At 37.5% G+C, this 17174-nt stretch overlaps 1 protein-coding gene across 1 annotated transcript; it reads right to left on the bottom strand.

The window, feature by feature from the left end:
- Window positions 1–9625: 9625 nt before the first annotated feature.
- Window positions 9626–10766, bottom strand: LOC107186685 (dynactin subunit 6). Its single transcript, XM_015574616.1, has 5 exons — window positions 10708–10766; window positions 10320–10490; window positions 10114–10241; window positions 9898–10040; window positions 9626–9816 (listed from the first exon to the last, which is right to left on the bottom strand). Exons 1-5 carry the CDS (start codon window positions 10734–10736, stop codon window positions 9715–9717), a joined length of 573 nt encoding a protein of 190 aa, XP_015430102.1. The 5' UTR covers window positions 10737–10766; the 3' UTR covers window positions 9626–9714.
- Window positions 10767–17174: the final 6408 nt, after the last annotated feature.

The following is a 17174-nucleotide window of genomic DNA, read 5'->3' as shown; positions in this document are numbered from 1 at the left end:
GTGTTAATACAATCACTATCTACCAAATTATTAATTTCACTGGATGAGAAAGCTGAAAAATTGAACTACGTATTTAGGGCCACGTTAGCACTGTTCCCAATCTTTCCTTCCCAAATCACTTGTACTTCCACTTTCCTCAGCTTTATTAATAAATCACCGAAGAAGCGGAAGTGGAGGAACCTCCCACCGCTAATTCCCGCGTTTACTTAAACGAGCACAGCTGGCCCGGCCGGCTAATTAATTTTTTCTCATCGGAAGCTATCAGAGTGACACGGAGGAATGTGTACGCGTCGACGGTGTCGTCGGTGCGCTTCAAAGAGATCGGAGACTCGCATTCGGATGCAAGAGGCGGACTGAAGAACTCGTCGACGAGAGGGTTGCGGAGACAGAACCACGGATGAGATAATCTTCCTTGTCGTCGTTCACTCGATCTGCTCCGTTTTTCGGCTAACAAGTTTACGTGAATGGATACTAACACTGCTACGTGATTTCAGGTGTCGAGAAAAATTTACAATTTTCAAAATCTAATAGAGGTAACTGCTTCGAGCATGTTGTATAGACGCTTTAAGGGTTGGACTTACAGACAAGAAAACTCTAATGCCTGCACATAAGCAATTATTAGGTGCATTAATAAGTAGTCCAGTATTTTTTGTGTGCATATTCGTTTCGGAATAACTCAAATACCTAGCCTATTTGAATGATATTCCTTATTTCTTTCCATTATCCTCGGTTATCTGACTTAACATAAGGTTTGAAAAATAAATAAAATCCCATAGTTTTCGAAATTACGTTGAAAATATACTGTTCCCTTTTAATAAGATGATAGTATGGTTCAAATTCGATGTGTCTTCCCATTCTCAGTTTACATGAAACTGGCGTAGGATGTAGAACAACAAATGACAGAAATTACTAACGTAGCATGTATCTTCAGTTTTATTGGAAACAAGTACTAAGCCTAATAAAAATATAATGGTGGACTCATTGTTACGTCAAATGCACAGAATGGCCACTTATTTTCACGTCAGATAATGGATATAGAAAAGTAATATCAAATATTCATGAGTAATTGTAGACTTAACATTAGAACTACCAGCATCGAAGTTATGATAAGTTCTGTGTAGTATATTAACACGTCTAATATATAATCTAATATAGCTTAGTACTACAATATAAGGTGTATAAGAAAGTAGACGTTTATATAAATTCAGTAATTGTAAAATAAAGTATCTTAAATCTGTCATTTTGACGGGTTCGGTAGTTTCAGTGTTAAGTCACGTGATATTGTATCCGCCAATTTCTTTACTTCGATTATTTACATTTATCTTGACGATCTGGTATAATTTCTGTACTTTCTTTTAAAAAACACAAATTTAAAAAAAGAAAAAAGAGAATAATCTACCTAATAAGAATTATTTTCCGATAAATTCATTTGTATCATGAATCCGATGCTGAAACGAACAAAATATAATTATAGTGTTCTCTGTTGCATGTATATTAAAATTTAACACTGTTTGGATATTTAAATTTAATTTCAAAAATTCAGTAGCAACGTGAGTGGGAGGATGAGAAACGTGATTGAGTAGACTTGCGTAAAAATAGACGAATATCCGGCTGTCCGAAATAAGCCTAAATACATCTCGAAAATATTCTATGGTGTAACGGGCGAATGGTACAAAGGATTCGGCGGAAACGTCGGGTATACGGCTGAATCCTACAAATAATCCCGCCGTTGCGTCGCCACGCTTCGACGGACGCATAAATGCCGGGTTCGTTCGAGCATGAGTTACTTGTGTCTCGAATCGCTCACAACGATCATCGTGTTTCACTGTTATCAAAAAGAAATCGAAACTTAGCCAAGAGGGGATGAGACGACGAATCGGTGAAACCATTAAATCGTGAACGCGATAAAATTTTGTCCTTTTTGTATATTCGTCAAAACTTGTACAAGTAACCAAAATTTTTTAGAATAATTTCTAATTGCTTAATGTTAATGTTACGGCTATTCGATAAATACTAAAATAAATAATTATTTAAATCATATTGTTTATAGTGTTTTCTATTCTTAATCGGTGGCACTATAAAGAATTTTATAATATGCATACAGGATGAACAATGTCAAGATATTTTTCTCTCGTTGTTTCTGAATATTAAACGTGTTGTTACAGTGATAATCTGACTAAATAAATAAAACTTACATTTTACAATGATGTATGTTCTCATGATTAATAATATTGTGAACATAAGAATATCTAGAACGACAGACCAATAAAGTAAGTATAGGAAATATAATAATACATTTTTCTTTTAGGTTTTACTTTCGTCTTTAGAAAAGACATATGAATTAGAAATAATAGTATTATAGGGGTGGTTATTCGGTATGACGAAATCTCGGGAACGTCAATGATACGAAAATGCATGCGCATTAGAAAAACCCAGGGAAGGGAGAAAAGGAATAGCGAATCCGTGAAGGTATTAAGATGCAAAGGGCATAAAATATATTTGAAAGTTAAATAAGAGTCAAGTGGCGCTCCTGTAGGGTGTAACCAGACACGAAATAGTCGGAGCCCCTTCCAACCCCCTATATTCATTGTACTTCAACGCTTTTGGTGATCTTTCTTAGCTTTCTCCATCGTGCGCTGTTTTTATAAACGTGTACTCGTGAACTTTCCAGAGCTTATTTCCAATAAAGTACAATAAACTACTGAAACTTCTTGTAGCAATTGTAAGAATGGATCTTAACACATAACTTTCCCTGATCTAATTTCCATAATCTTGCACTAAATAAATAATTTGAAGAAAATGTTATATTCAAATAATTTCGAGTAATGATTGTACATGGAAATTATCACAGTAGAATATAATTGTTTAGATCAGACTAACAGTAAGAAGGATTACACTTTCCATAATGATAAATTCAAAATAGTATGGAACGATTCACTGTAATTATTACTAAAAAATTCCAACTAACTTCACACTTTACTGAACGGTAGCCTATTAATATAATTTTAAATCTCAGTGCACATAAAGAACAAATTGTCACCTTATTCTATTAAAATTCTTACTATTTTCCAAGAATGTAACTTGCGACTGTGATTGAACTGTTTAATAATAATTCCTTGGTTTTTGATCGTTGGATCTACTAAACCCATTAAATAGCAGCCGGTAGGGAGGTAATCTGTTAACACGGATTCTGTTCCGAATTCTTACGTTATGTCAAAAACATTGATGATTGATACTCAATTTGACCATGATATACTAATTTATCTACGTCACCTAACAACAATGTAACAATAATATAACAATAACTCCCTTATCAATTTTCACGTTTTCACACCATTTACATACCGCGACCACAAATCCACCAAGTATCGACACCCACGATTACCAGTGCAACTTCGATGTAACCCTTCCTTATAATCGAAGAAATAAAACTAACCTTTATCACTTTTTCCAGTTCACCATCGAAGCCACTTCCTTTCGGAACAACGCGTACAATGGCCGCACGATTCTCGAGGATACCCCCGATTTGTGTACGGCCAGAACGATGGGGGGAGGGGAGGGGAGGGGGAGAGGGTGCTATTGTTCCGGTGTAGCCTTAATGCGCGCCGTTGTAAACAGCGTTACAATGGAATAACTTCGTTAGCATAATCGCGTCACAGAGTCGCCTGGCGCCCCCTGCCGCTCCCGCTCCACTGCACCCCTTTTGGATTTTACGGGTGGTTTCCCTTCGGACAGGCTCGTGGGCGGACCCGATCCGATCCGCTCCTGCGTTTAACCGTCGCTCAAGTATTATTCATTGTCGCGATTGAATCGTTTATCTCATTGCCGCTCCCGTCGTCGCAACGGCCCGAGGAGATCGTTTTCGGTGACGTTGTATAAACAACCCCCCTTCTCCTCCACTACTGACACACCGTCCTTTCGAATCTCGACGATCGAATCGCTAAACACGAGCTAAATTACGATCGCTTGCGATTAAATGCCACCCCTATCGATGATTACAAACGGATCAGTTGATCTCCAGTGACACCGTTCACGGAATTGAGATTAATTCCACTATTGGGGGTATTACTGACGCGTTAAACATTGTGTCGGTCATCTGTGACCGACAATGAACTTTCCGTTCAGGCTACCGCCGGTGATCGGTGACTAACTCCGTGGAATGTAGTAAGAAGTAGACTGCGGATGTTTCTGCAAATTTACAGTTTTAGGGATTGATATACGAAAAACCAAACTGCACAGAATTTCGTTTTCTGTACTTGGAGTTTTAATTTGATAATAATGATATATAAATACTGTATATTAAATTTCGCTGGAATCTTCATTTTGCTACGTTTCGCAAGTCGACGAACGCTATGAATGCACAAACATTTGCAGTCGAATAAGAAGTAATACATCGGTACGTAAAAGTAAAAATAGTAAGATTATGAAAATAGTAGAAATATAGTCTAATAGTTAGTAACGTTGATGAATACAATACAATGATACAATTAGTCATTTTAATGGAGATTGTTAAATCATGAAAAAATCTGCCCGTCCACTGAAGGTTAGATCTAATTTCAAACGAGTGGTTGATAGTTCTGGTTCTAAGCATGAACGCTGATAAAATGTACGTAAAGCACTGTGTACTTTCTGAATACAGAAAGCATAAATGCTGCACAATATACTGAAAACTTTTATGAAGTATATTTATGTTTTTAAATTATAAGAAAATATTTTATTTGATTTGTTTAACCCTAGTGTTCATAATAATGATTTATCAATAATTAAAAAAATTATGTATAGTTGCTCGATGAACCATATCTTAGCCGTAATTGCATGCGTGCACAATGCATTTTCAAACGAATTTCTTTTTGAAATATTCGTACAATATTTTTGAAATGTATATCCTTCAGAAAATATGGATTTTTTCAAAATTATACCCTGTTGTTCCTCCCCTTAAACAAATCTTCCATCGTCAATCTCCATTTGCTTTCATCGTTCCCAGTGATAAGCACCTGGATAATCCGCTGGGTCGCGGAAACTCCACAGAAATCGTGGGAATAGCAATAACCGTGATCAAATTAAGTCGAGTCTCGAACGAACTGAATTAGCGTCCCGTCGAAAGTCCCGCGGAATGATCGCCCGTTGATCACCGCTGCGTCGATGGACAGCCCCGGCGGAATACTTTCCCGATCATCGCTCGTCCATCAACGACGATCATCGACGCGTCGCGTCGCTTGTGTATGACACTTCTCTCGCCCTTGGTTCCCCGGCTGCGCGGCTCAAATTGACGGGAGCTCGGTTGTCGAGCGGCGAACCAGAGTGACGAGCGTTGCGAATGCACGACTCGCTTAACATTTCCATTGTAATCGCGAGCCGAGCGAAGACGGGAAGGGCGAAAAATGTCATGTACGTCGGCGGGATCTGTCATACGAATTGAATCCGATTCTAGGCACAGTCTGCCCGAGGTTTCCTTAATTGCTGGCGAAATATTGATTCCTGGCTGATTAGCACGATCCACGCTCCGCCGGTCTTGATTGGTGCTAAATCACCCCGGGCGTATCAGTTCTCGGCGTGGACTTTGTTTTTACCCATCGTCTGGCAAGTTTTAATGCGTTACGGATATTCTGCTGAAGATGAAAAATCGGAATATTAACCCCTGCTGCTGTTCCTAGAGGCCGAAGTCCCTGGATTGTAGGGATACCTGTGAGGCCACTTGAATGCACTGTTAAATTAAATGCAGCTGTGAAGAATATCTTAAAATTTTATTCGTTAATCTACACTGATATTATAAAGACGAAATGTTTGTTAGTTTGTATGTTTGTTCGAGGTAATCTCGGAAACTACTTGAATCGATTTTGATGAAACCGTCACCAATGTGTTCCTCGAACATTCCTCTAATATATAGAGGATATATATTTTATCTTAAATAGTGATTGGGGAGATGAAGAGCATGGCAATATATTATAAAAGGCTTAGGTGACTCATTCATCAACGCCCAGCCCAAACCACTGTACTTAGAAACATGAAATTTATAGATAAGGAATAATTTTTGTTCTGAATTTTGTTAAAAATGGGGTGAAAATTTGTTTAAAGGAATCCCACAAATCCCTAAACTTGAAGACGTTACGTTCGGCATATAAATTTCACATTAAAAATAAACAAACAGGTGTTTGAGCGTTTTTTGAAATTCTACCCTTACAAGGATGAAAAGGGGGTAAGTTGTTTTCTCACAGGATAACCGTATCTTTAAATCCACTAAAGCTGGAGATGTTAAAACAAAAATTGCATATGATAGTTTCTTAAAATCAATTCCAAAAGGTAGAAAAATAATTTTAGAAGCTAACGCGCACATAACCGCGGGCAACGGCTAGTATTATAGATTATAAAAAATTATGTGACGTTATATACCGTAAGCCGAAAGGGAAGAAACGACAAATTTACGTGATCCTTGAAAAGGGTTAAGAATTCATAAGTTAAATAATAATTATTGAAGTGCAAAAATAGTGCTCGTTACGTTTTAGACTACAGAAGAAAAAATAATGAAAATCAACTTTTCTTAAGAGGATTCTATAAGTTTTACGATCTAAACCAGAGGAGTAACTGAAATTTCTCAGAATGCTGTATGTCACGTGAACAGTACTTCGGGGGGAGTACACGGTTCATAGCTACGTACAATTGAACAAGATTCGTTACGCTTTTCATGTGACATGCATATTCATAAAACAGCAGACGTAACTTCGTGCGTTGACAGAGCATTAAGCATAGTATCTTTATTCAGTAACCGCAGACAAACACTGTACATATACAGTATTAACGATGTTAGGAAGTACTGAATATTCTTCAATAACATTCGATATAGGAACAATTTTCTTCTAAATGTAGAACACAATCAGGTTTCTTAAATTGTAAATTCGATAATATCTTGATCCCATATTTAGACTTTAATGTTATAATCCTACAATGATCAAAATAATTAGAGGATCGTTACTGTTTGGTGAATTAAAACCTCTTTATACGATACTAACACCTAGGTTCGTTTCCATAAAACAACTTTACAAAAGTTATTAATGAGCACAGCAGGTACAGTATATGATTCTCTAATTGTTTTGATCAGTCTGTATTACAGTCTACATACATGATCAAAAATGCTCTTCACTGCTTTCTATTCTAATTTCATGAAATCTAATCTTCATTACGCTATAAAGACAATTGTAAAAATTCTACGTAATGTAATTATTAAAAGTATCTTCTATCACTCGCGAAAACTTCAACCATATCGAGTCAAATTGAAATAGTTCTGGAAATAAAGAAATTATTCGACATCCTAATTTTACAGTTTGACTCTGTATGTTACATAAATATACCAATAAGTAATTCGCTATGGTCTCATAACCGTCAATATAGTGGAGGGAGTTGGAAACCAATATTGAATATTGGTAAGATAGCATAGGAATATAAAGTATGTGGGAACAAAAATAGAATTTCTTAAGCAATAGTAGACTGCCTATTAATGTATCTAATAAATATACGAACCTTTATGATTCATTACATCTGAAAAGCAGAACAGTTTCATTTAATGATTACGAAATAGATTGGTAGGATAACAGAAGGCACGACGAAACGGTCTGGCCGTTTTAGCGAGTTAAATTCGACACGCGATCGCTCCCCAAAAATCAGTGGATGACGAAGAGAGCTTGGCTCGTAACGGGGTCCGGGGAAAAACTCTCGCGTATCCGCGAGCCATTAGGGAGTTCCCCGTCCTCCCGTGGCTCTCCCGTGCCGATTTCAGCTTCCTCCCAGCCCGACGAAAAATAATCTCCTTTCTTCTCGGTCTCCCCTCCCCGTTCTAGACCAGAACGCCCGTTGCGGACGTCAAAATATGACAGCTCTCTCGGGTCACCACTTTCCGCGACAAGAGTTACGTTGAAGGGGGTTGCGACGAGCGATCATTAAAATAAAGCGGCGCTCGAGACCCACCACGGTTTCGACTGTGATATTCGCTCCGTGGCTCTTTACAAAACTCATTCGTCTGTAAACAATATTTCTGCAATACAACAATCCTAAATAAAAAAACACCCACTTTAAAAACTGCAAATAAATATTCCTCTAAATATTGTCAAGTGTAATCGATATATGGGTTCTTTTTATATTATCCCCCTGTTTGATATTGTGCAAATCGTTTTTCTTTCTTTCAACTGGTATTCTTTTTTTGTCGGTGTTACGATGGTGATGGTTAATATATCGACGATAAGTGAATTATTATAGATTAAGTGGCGACACGGTTCGTACATTTACCGTTTAAGTGGCTGAGAGTCACTGCGGTACGCGGTTAAGCTGACGGAAACGGTAAATGGTTCGCATCCAACCCCCTCGACGAGACGCTAATTCATATTCATAGGTGTAGCGTTTAGCATTGTGCCGCTGGATTCTCTGGAGAGTTTGCTCGGCGAAGAACGTAGAGAAGGAGAAACATCAAGTTACATTATCTTGTCGTACCGACCACGCACACAGATTTGCCGATCGCGGCGTCGTTTCCCCCCGACGTTTCGGCCTTCGGGGATGTACAGGGCGTTCTAGAGAGATCGGACCGACCGAAACAGGAGTCTCTATTTTATTCAAACCAATCGAAGAAAACATTAATACTTCGGAATTGACCTGTTTTCTTTACAGGTGTGATTGAACATTTCTGTAGCAATTATTCGGGGTGGCTTATTTAAATGTTATATATTGGAAAAAATAAATGAAATTCATGTATAAGATGTATTAGTACATTAACGAAATTCAATTAAGAATATTCTATGTTAATGATATTTAAATTGTTATAATTTTAAATACATTGTATAATATAGTTTCTTGTATTGGCGTAGTGGAACAAATAAACGCTATGGCCATCTACTGCTGAGATGTATGAACTAGAATTGTCCCTAGGGATATGCAATTCGTTTTTGAAATATAATATCTAGTAGTTTGTACTGTGTATTTAACTATATGCTTACAAAGGGATTGAGAAAGAAAAAAAGGTTTACGCATATTCACGCAAAGGAAAGTATAGAGGGTTGCATATCATCGGATGTTAGATTCGATTATTAAGTGTTGGTACGAAACTTTCAACTGTTTATTTGAAAAATACTTCAGCTGTCAAGTTAAAGTACTTTGAACTGAAAAACAAATAAACATTATCTATGAAAGTTAAAAAATGAATGATTTCGATATACGAGATGCTCCTGCCATCTATACGCAATGTAGGGAATCAAATAACGATGTCATTCCTAGATTGTTCAATGAAATATGTAGTAACCTTCATTGATTTGTAAAGTAATAAAATAGTAAAATAGTACTGCGGAAGTCAAAACGAATAGTGACGTTGTACCATATTTTATTCCTTGAATGATAAAAGTTATATGGTACTTCTTCAAGCATGTATAAAGGATGTTCTTTCGTGATTTTTGGAACACTAAATTACTATAGGATTAAGTTTAAACTATTTGAAGGTACTGGTATTACATAGTGAATACGAAAAGTTTTAAAAGTTTATTAAATAATACGTCCATAGTGTAGAACTCAAATATAGGAATATCAATACAATACTTGAGAAATATTTTTCGAAATTATATAATAATAATAAAAATTGTATCAGCTATTAACTTAATGAGATATTAACATTTTTTTGGTGATCTTAAGTCGACATATTACAAGCACAGTACTGAATTATTCAGTAGTGCAGTAATAGCTTTATGCTCCTCCTTCACTTTTTATTGGTTTTACATTAGGCTTTCTAAGGTGGTGATAATTAGGTAGTATTTTCAATAAAAACTCTAATTGACCTACCTGAGGCTGAAATATGGAAGGTACAAATTTTACCAGTTCAATTACAATACTACCATCAACACAAGCATGACGTTAGCAAATACTTACGTATGGTTTATCGTGCATTTCTCTACGTTGACAATCACTGCCATACACTACAGTATTTTCAGGTATTGCCTCTGGTTCAGTTAATGAACAAGCTGCTCCAATAACACAACCACTGGTCAACTCAACTTCACGGCCAACAAATGCTGCAGATGAGAAGCTCATTATAATAAGACAAATGTAAAATAAATATATTTCTTGTATATTATGTTGTACAACCTTTGCTTTCCAAAATATTGTTATCTCCTACTTTGTATGCTTCACAAGTGCAGTCTGTTTCAAATACATTAAAACTACCAACTATTTGCACTGGAACTGTAGATGGTTCAGGTGCATCTGGAGGTAATCTACAATATAAGAAATATTTCATTGTAATAAGAACAGAAGAAAACTACTGAGTTTTATTGTAATAATCCTTATATTACCTGTTTGCTATTGTTGCCATTTCCTCAATAATATTTCCTTCACCTATTATAATGGGCCCAGCTTCTGCAATGATACTTGCTTTCGGATGTACTACGGTCTTGGGACCAATAGTAATATCCCCTTTCAAAATACTTTCGTCGCATACTAAGGCTCCCGCTGATATCTTCAGACTGTGTGAAGAAAGAAAACGTATATTGTCTCTATTACATGTAACAATAGTTGTAGACGTTACACTTAACCTCCAAAAAAACGATGCAATAACTTGAAGAAGCTGAGTTTTCTTATTTTAAATACATTTATGAATATGTTACTAATTTTTTAGTTATGACATCAATAATAAATGATTGATTAGTTAATAATTGTAGCGTAATTTGAAGATTTGCTTACTTTGTACGACGATTGACAGATGAACTCATTGTTAGCAGGCGACACTACCAGCACTCACAATACGCGCGTGAAAACGCCCTCTTCGGTAACGTCTAACGACTAGTTAAAAGATATCAAATGAAGTTTTGTAATAACAATGAAGCAAGTATATAAAACATATAATTTTATAATTTGCTAAATATGTTACAATAACGTTAATTTTATTTTACTAAATTTCATACTAGAAATAAGAAGAAAACTATAACTCCGTCTCAAAGAGTAATCGGAAATGTAAGTAATAAAACAAGAAAGTAAAAAAATATAACGTACCTTTGATATCCTGAACTTTGTAATTTACACTGCCACTGATTTAATACATTTGAAACAAGCTTGAAATTAATAATCTAAGTCGCATCTTGTAATAAACTAATGTGTTATGTTCACACGTTTCTTGAATGTATCTATTAGTAACTATAAATAACAATGGTATTTCAGTTCTTAATTCTTTTATTTTCGAGTTATTTCTATCTCAATTACTTTCAAGAGATAGTGAAAATATTAAAAATCTACAATAAATTCAGTTTTTGATTCGATTTAGAATAAATGGTAGGTTTGAAACTTCGGAAAAACCAACATGTATTTACGAATTTGTAATGAAATTTATCACAATTAACATGAACTTCGAGCGACAATTTAATCAAAACCTGACCATTATAAAACACGAATATAAAAACAATAGTAAAAGGACCAAGACGATCAAGGAAACCAGATGATCGAGGACGAGGTTGAGTGCACAGCGCTGGATCGCGCCACCCCAAGGAAATACACGCTCCCACTCTTTTATTATTGCTTCTTTCTTCATCTTTTCTTTAACTCGATATTTAATATAACTCTATGTTATCCGTCAACTTTTATTTATTATATATATATTTTTATATAATATATATTATAAATTTTAACTCCAAATTGCGATAATAACGTCTAATTGCAACGTGCGTGCGCGTGTACGTGTTGCGCCTTTTGTATGGTGTGTGTGTGTGTGTGTATCTGTTTTGCATTGTTTTTTCTTTTTCCGTCTAATATTCCTCGATTCTTTTCTTTTCCTCACCCATCGTTACTTTCTCTCCTCCACTCGTATTTTGTTATTTTCTCATATTATTTGTATCTCGTAACCGTGCCTCCGGTTATCACCGTGTCAAACTGGTACGTCACTGTGTCTCCTATTTCCCATGTACGTATGCGTGTGTGTATATGTTTGTCGTGTAACTGTGTCACGTGTACGTGTACGGTACGCAGTGTACACATGGGTGTGGGGTGGTCCGTGGGTGAACGATTACAGGGGGCGGGTGGTGGTAATGTGTCTTGCACTCGCGCGTACGTGACTGTGTACGTGTTTTCTTCATTTTCTTTTTCTCTACAGTTAAACGAATTCTACGCACTTACTCGTTAATCGGCAGAATAATATGCATTTCTTAATTTCGCTATAAGTATATTTAAACCGTCCGAAAACGTGTCAGTCGGCGCACCGTGACGGATTCGCCATCGCTCTCGTCGAGCCCTCCCAATCGTCTTCCCCCACCCCCCTCAAAAATTTCCCCTATATCCTGCCCCTATACGATCTGAACACAACCCCGTTCTCTATCAATCTTGCTTCCTCCCTCTGCCAGTAATTTCGCTCCGTTTGTCTCGCGTTTCGAAAGTCTGAAAGCACATCGACGCGCCAGCTCATCAGAAAATATATTTCGCCTCGCTAATCTCCCGTCTATCCTTCTGTTTACTTTCCCTATCGTTTCGATACGTCGCTCGACTCCTTCGAGGGATACGAAGTGATGATCATAAATCCGTATCCCTGAAGCGTCACGTGTCCCCAAGGCTGTCAACGGTAACGAGCGATTAGAAATATTTACTATTCGACGATATCTCGATAATTAGAATTAAAAAACGTTTTCGCTCGACACCGCGTTCGGGAGAACAGTCCTTCGATCTGGACTATTTTTGGTGCCGCTTCAGGGACGCTTGCGCTAAATTACAATTAAGAGAAGAGAAGAAGGTTTTTATTTCGCTCGAGACGCGGACGATACTTTACCGTGAAACTTACCTAAAAACGTTTTTTTTTTTTTTTAACGTTCTATCGACTACGGGGTCACGCTACGCGGTCTGCAAAGCAGCGCTAAAAAAACGATCGTGGGGACACCTTAACTGTAAAGTATCGGCCTGGCTCGCGGTGCGCTCACTAAGAAAACTCGAACTTATCGTTATAATTCGGCCGACCGACGATCTCGAGAACGGATGCTCGGGCACGCGCAGAGAGAACGATATATAGTTGAATAATTACCGTTTTTCAGTCCAATTCAATTTCAATTTATCATTCGTATCTCCGATAATATTCATCATCACGAATAGGAGAGTCAAATTCTCAATAATTCTAATTGAAACTCTAAGGAAGTATTGTTATTTCGAATGTTTTTTATGTTTTATTTCAAGTCCAAAAAAAACTGTCAATTTTTACGAATAATCCTTTGGATCCAATTTATTCAACTATAAAACATTTTCTGCCCGATCAATGACAGTGCAACTGGATCGATCGGATCGCAACTGAACGGGAAGCTCGCGGATGGATCGGTTCCCCGTGTGTCTCGAGAGACGGATCGTTAGACAACGGACCTAGAAATCGTGATCGTCCGCGGAGAATGTCGAGGAACGGCACCCCTAAGAACAACGCGTCGATCGGTTCTCGTACGCTAAGCGTCTAAACGATTGATCGGCAACAATATTTCGAACCCCTACGCAACTAACTAACCGTAGTCCACTGTAGAATCGTGGATCGCGTACAAAAAACGGACTTAACTTGCGAAGTGAAACATGCGGCCGCGACAAACGACGTCTCTCGAAAGGAAAAATAAAAATAGCTAATTTTGATCGTTGATCGTTATATCACGTCGCTCGGAATATCACGAAACGTCTCCGGGATCGTTCGAGGTCCCTTGGAGCCTTGAACTAGTGATTCGAGCAACGACCAATCCGATTTCCGTGTACCCTTTTGTCATCGAAAGTTGTATAACAGTGGTTTCTTCGTAACAGTATCATCGATTGAATTGGGAATTCGAATTTCTTTTATTCGAAACGACGAAAGGATCGTGTACTGTCCCGTTAAATGCTCCGTTTCGCTCTCTTGCTTATCTTAAACTGCGTAAAAAAGTATTTGGATCGGTGAGGGAGTAGATTTTGTAGTGCAGCTGGTTCATAATGTGAATTTTGATATACAGTAAATTTTGTGATTGATTTTTGAGTACTTTTTGACGTGGGATTATTAATGAGAGGGTTTATATAATGGTTGATTGATCTCTCAACTGACGTTTACGTTATTAAAATTTTGCAAAGGAGGTTAAGAAGGATCATGGAATAAAAAAAGTAATTAAATTTAATTTTTCAATCTAGATAGCTTAATATATTCTAGGTGGGGTATTGCTATGCCAATTCGATACTGATATCTTTCCAAAATACTGCACTAAATTGTCAAAATTATATTAGTTTCGTCAACTTTCTATGTCACGTTAACAGTTGAACAAATTTTGAAACTAGTTATAGCAATCTCTCACTTTACGTGTTAGGTAGCAATCCTTCGACAGGGTTTCATCGACTTTTCAATCTTTCTCACGACACTTTTCATCAGTTTTTACTCTTTTGAAAGATTTCGAATCAGTTAAAAATTTCTTGTGTACTCTGTTTCAGAGAACATTATTTTCTTGATGTCTGCTTATAAAAACCTGTGAAAAAACCGAATTATATTTTTAATTTGTTTAGATTTACCGTTTAAGTTAATAATTAAAAGAGCAATTTAAGAATCGTCCGAATAAAGTAATTAATTAGAAATCCATTTATGAAAATGACGAACAGTAGAATTAAGTTCTAATTTAACCACGTTCAATTTTTTCGGGTTTTCTGCCATGAAGAGGAAGATTCGAAGGACGGATATCAAGGGTTGTTGAAACAAAAGAGATAAAGAAATCATTCACGTACAAACGAATTCTAGACTCTGCGTGGAAGAATACCAATGAACGTTATCTCCCCAAAAATAGAAAATCATAAACGTCACCGTTCGAGATCGTGTAAAGTGAGCAATTGCCATACTATACTGATCAAATTTATTAAACTTTGAAACAAAAGAACATAGTCGCGCTACAGTGAAAAGGCACACGCACCATTTCTGCCAGTCGTTGATCGTTCAGATTTAAGACAAGCCGCAACAATTCTCACCGCTTTCTGTCTCGCAACACGCCGGAGGATGAAACGGTAATTAAACACTTTGCGTTACGCCAATGGTATCGAGCTGTGGGACCAATTTTGAAATTTTAATCCATCGACATTTTCAGACATCTACGATTGAACGCAGGTACTTTAGAAGACAATATCAGTAGAAAAGTCGTGAATCCAAAAGCAACGGACATGGACGGTGTAAGTGAGCTATAAATAATTCTACATTATTTTATTATATAAAAAATTTAAAAAATGATATTTGTTATCTGAAACGTTCAATACACCCATGTTTGACTTTTTTTAGTTAGAAATAAACTGCTGAATCGGCTAGGAGAATAAAATCAAATGCAAACGTTAAAACTCATCATGTTCGTTCATAAGAGGAAAACTGTACGACTGAAAAAATAACAGAATTCTTTAACTTTAATAGATGTCTTTATATCAGCATTTATTCGCAGTTCAATAAAATGGAGCTGAGTTCGTACTGCAGCCTCAATTTCATTACAGCCCTTAAGTCGCCATATTAGCTCATAGAATGATTGTTATTCTGATTGCTAAACATAAAAAAAGAAAATAATTCGCTATGCTAAAAATTGCTATACATAAAGAAAAAATAATTTCTTTCGTTCGAATGGCGTTTTCAACCTCGATACAGACTGCGTATCACAAAGTGTTAGAATGGGGGGGGGATGGTTGGCAGGTCTCTCAGATCCGATCGAAGATCGCCGGAGATCGGATCGTCGTACGCTCGGGTTCTCCGTTCGAAAACAAGACGGTCATGCCATCAGCGTGTGTGTGTGTTTTGTGTCCCCGGCCTGACGAAAGCGAGGAAAGCCGGTAACGGTGCGTAAAAAACGCTTCGAGAGGCTTCACCGCGGCGATGGTTATTATTATTTAGTATAAGAAGTACGTGTTTACGTATAAAGAGACGCGTCATACAGTGCCGTACAGTACCAAAACGTTTATAATGCGCACATAATGATTACCTCGATTAAACCTCTATCTACGCGCTCGCGCAGGCTCGTGTATTGTAAAAGTGTCGTGAGTTCGTTTTCATATTTTTTTTTTTCGACTCGCTGCGGGGGGTGGTGGTGGTAGTAGTAGTTGTGTGTGTGTGTGTGTGTGTGTGTCTGTATCCGTGTGCCGGTGTGGTTTATTTTTTCACGTGTTGCGTCCGTGAGCCGGCCAGACCGGTCCAGGGACAATATATGTCGCTTTATCTTCCGTTATTTATATTATACGTCTCTAACACCTCGTCGCGTATTTGCTCACGTTAGATTTCTTTTGAAGCGCGGGGACCGTCGAATCTTGCCCGTGCCGCCGGAATTTTTTCACCATTTTCAATATTATATATTTATATATATTTATATGCAAGTGTGTGTATACATATACAGTCTAAAGTATTAGCTCAGAGGGAACTATGCGTACCACTACCACGAAGAACGAGCTGATCGGGGGACAATTGGAAGTCTCGCCGACACTATTCCGTCGGATGTCTCACTCTTTTGTGTGTATGTTTGTATGCGTTTTTTTTCACGTATTATACGCGCATACGTAAAGTATCGGCGAGATATCCACAATGTTTCACGAGCTCCCCGACGCCCGTAAACTTCGATCACGCTATTTCATCCGGGGTCTTTTGCATCGTTTCTGTTTAAATGTGTATTTCAGTTTTCTATTATGTCGCGAACGGCGATCCGAGCAAAATCCTATCGTGCACGCCAGTCCACCGTCTATAGATATATATTACATGTCTTGGGTAGGTTTGTGTGTTGGGGGGGGGGGGGGGATTTGTATACGTGTGGATTCGTTTATAGTCCGTGGACCGTTCTGGCGGTGGCCCGTTAACCACATCTTTTTTTTGCATTACTTTAATTAATACAATATATACTTTTTTTATGTATGTATCGTAACAACTGATATTCTCAGTCCTCTCGCGCTCACACCACTCACCCTATCGCTATCCGCTTTCGTGTATTACTTGTCACGCAACTTTCTTCCGCGCTTTCTCTCTCTCTCTCACTCGCTCTTATTTACTCCGTTTTTTAAATCATTCGTCTTGTCTATCGTATCGTCTCTCTTTCACGCGATTTTTTTCGTTTAATCCCCTAACAGTCATGCGCATGCACCCTTTTTGCCTCCTCACGTTCGCACGTTCGATATAATTTTTCTCGCTCGCACGCACACACTCGCTCTCCCTCTCTCTCTTTCTATATATATATATATACATA

This window comes from Dufourea novaeangliae, unplaced genomic scaffold (genome assembly GCF_001272555.1).
Source record: "Dufourea novaeangliae isolate 0120121106 unplaced genomic scaffold, ASM127255v1 scaffold84, whole genome shotgun sequence".
Taxonomy (NCBI): domain Eukaryota; kingdom Metazoa; phylum Arthropoda; class Insecta; order Hymenoptera; family Halictidae; genus Dufourea; species Dufourea novaeangliae.
Note: the sequence above shows the minus strand (reverse complement) of the source record. Positions and strands in the feature narration are given on the sequence as shown.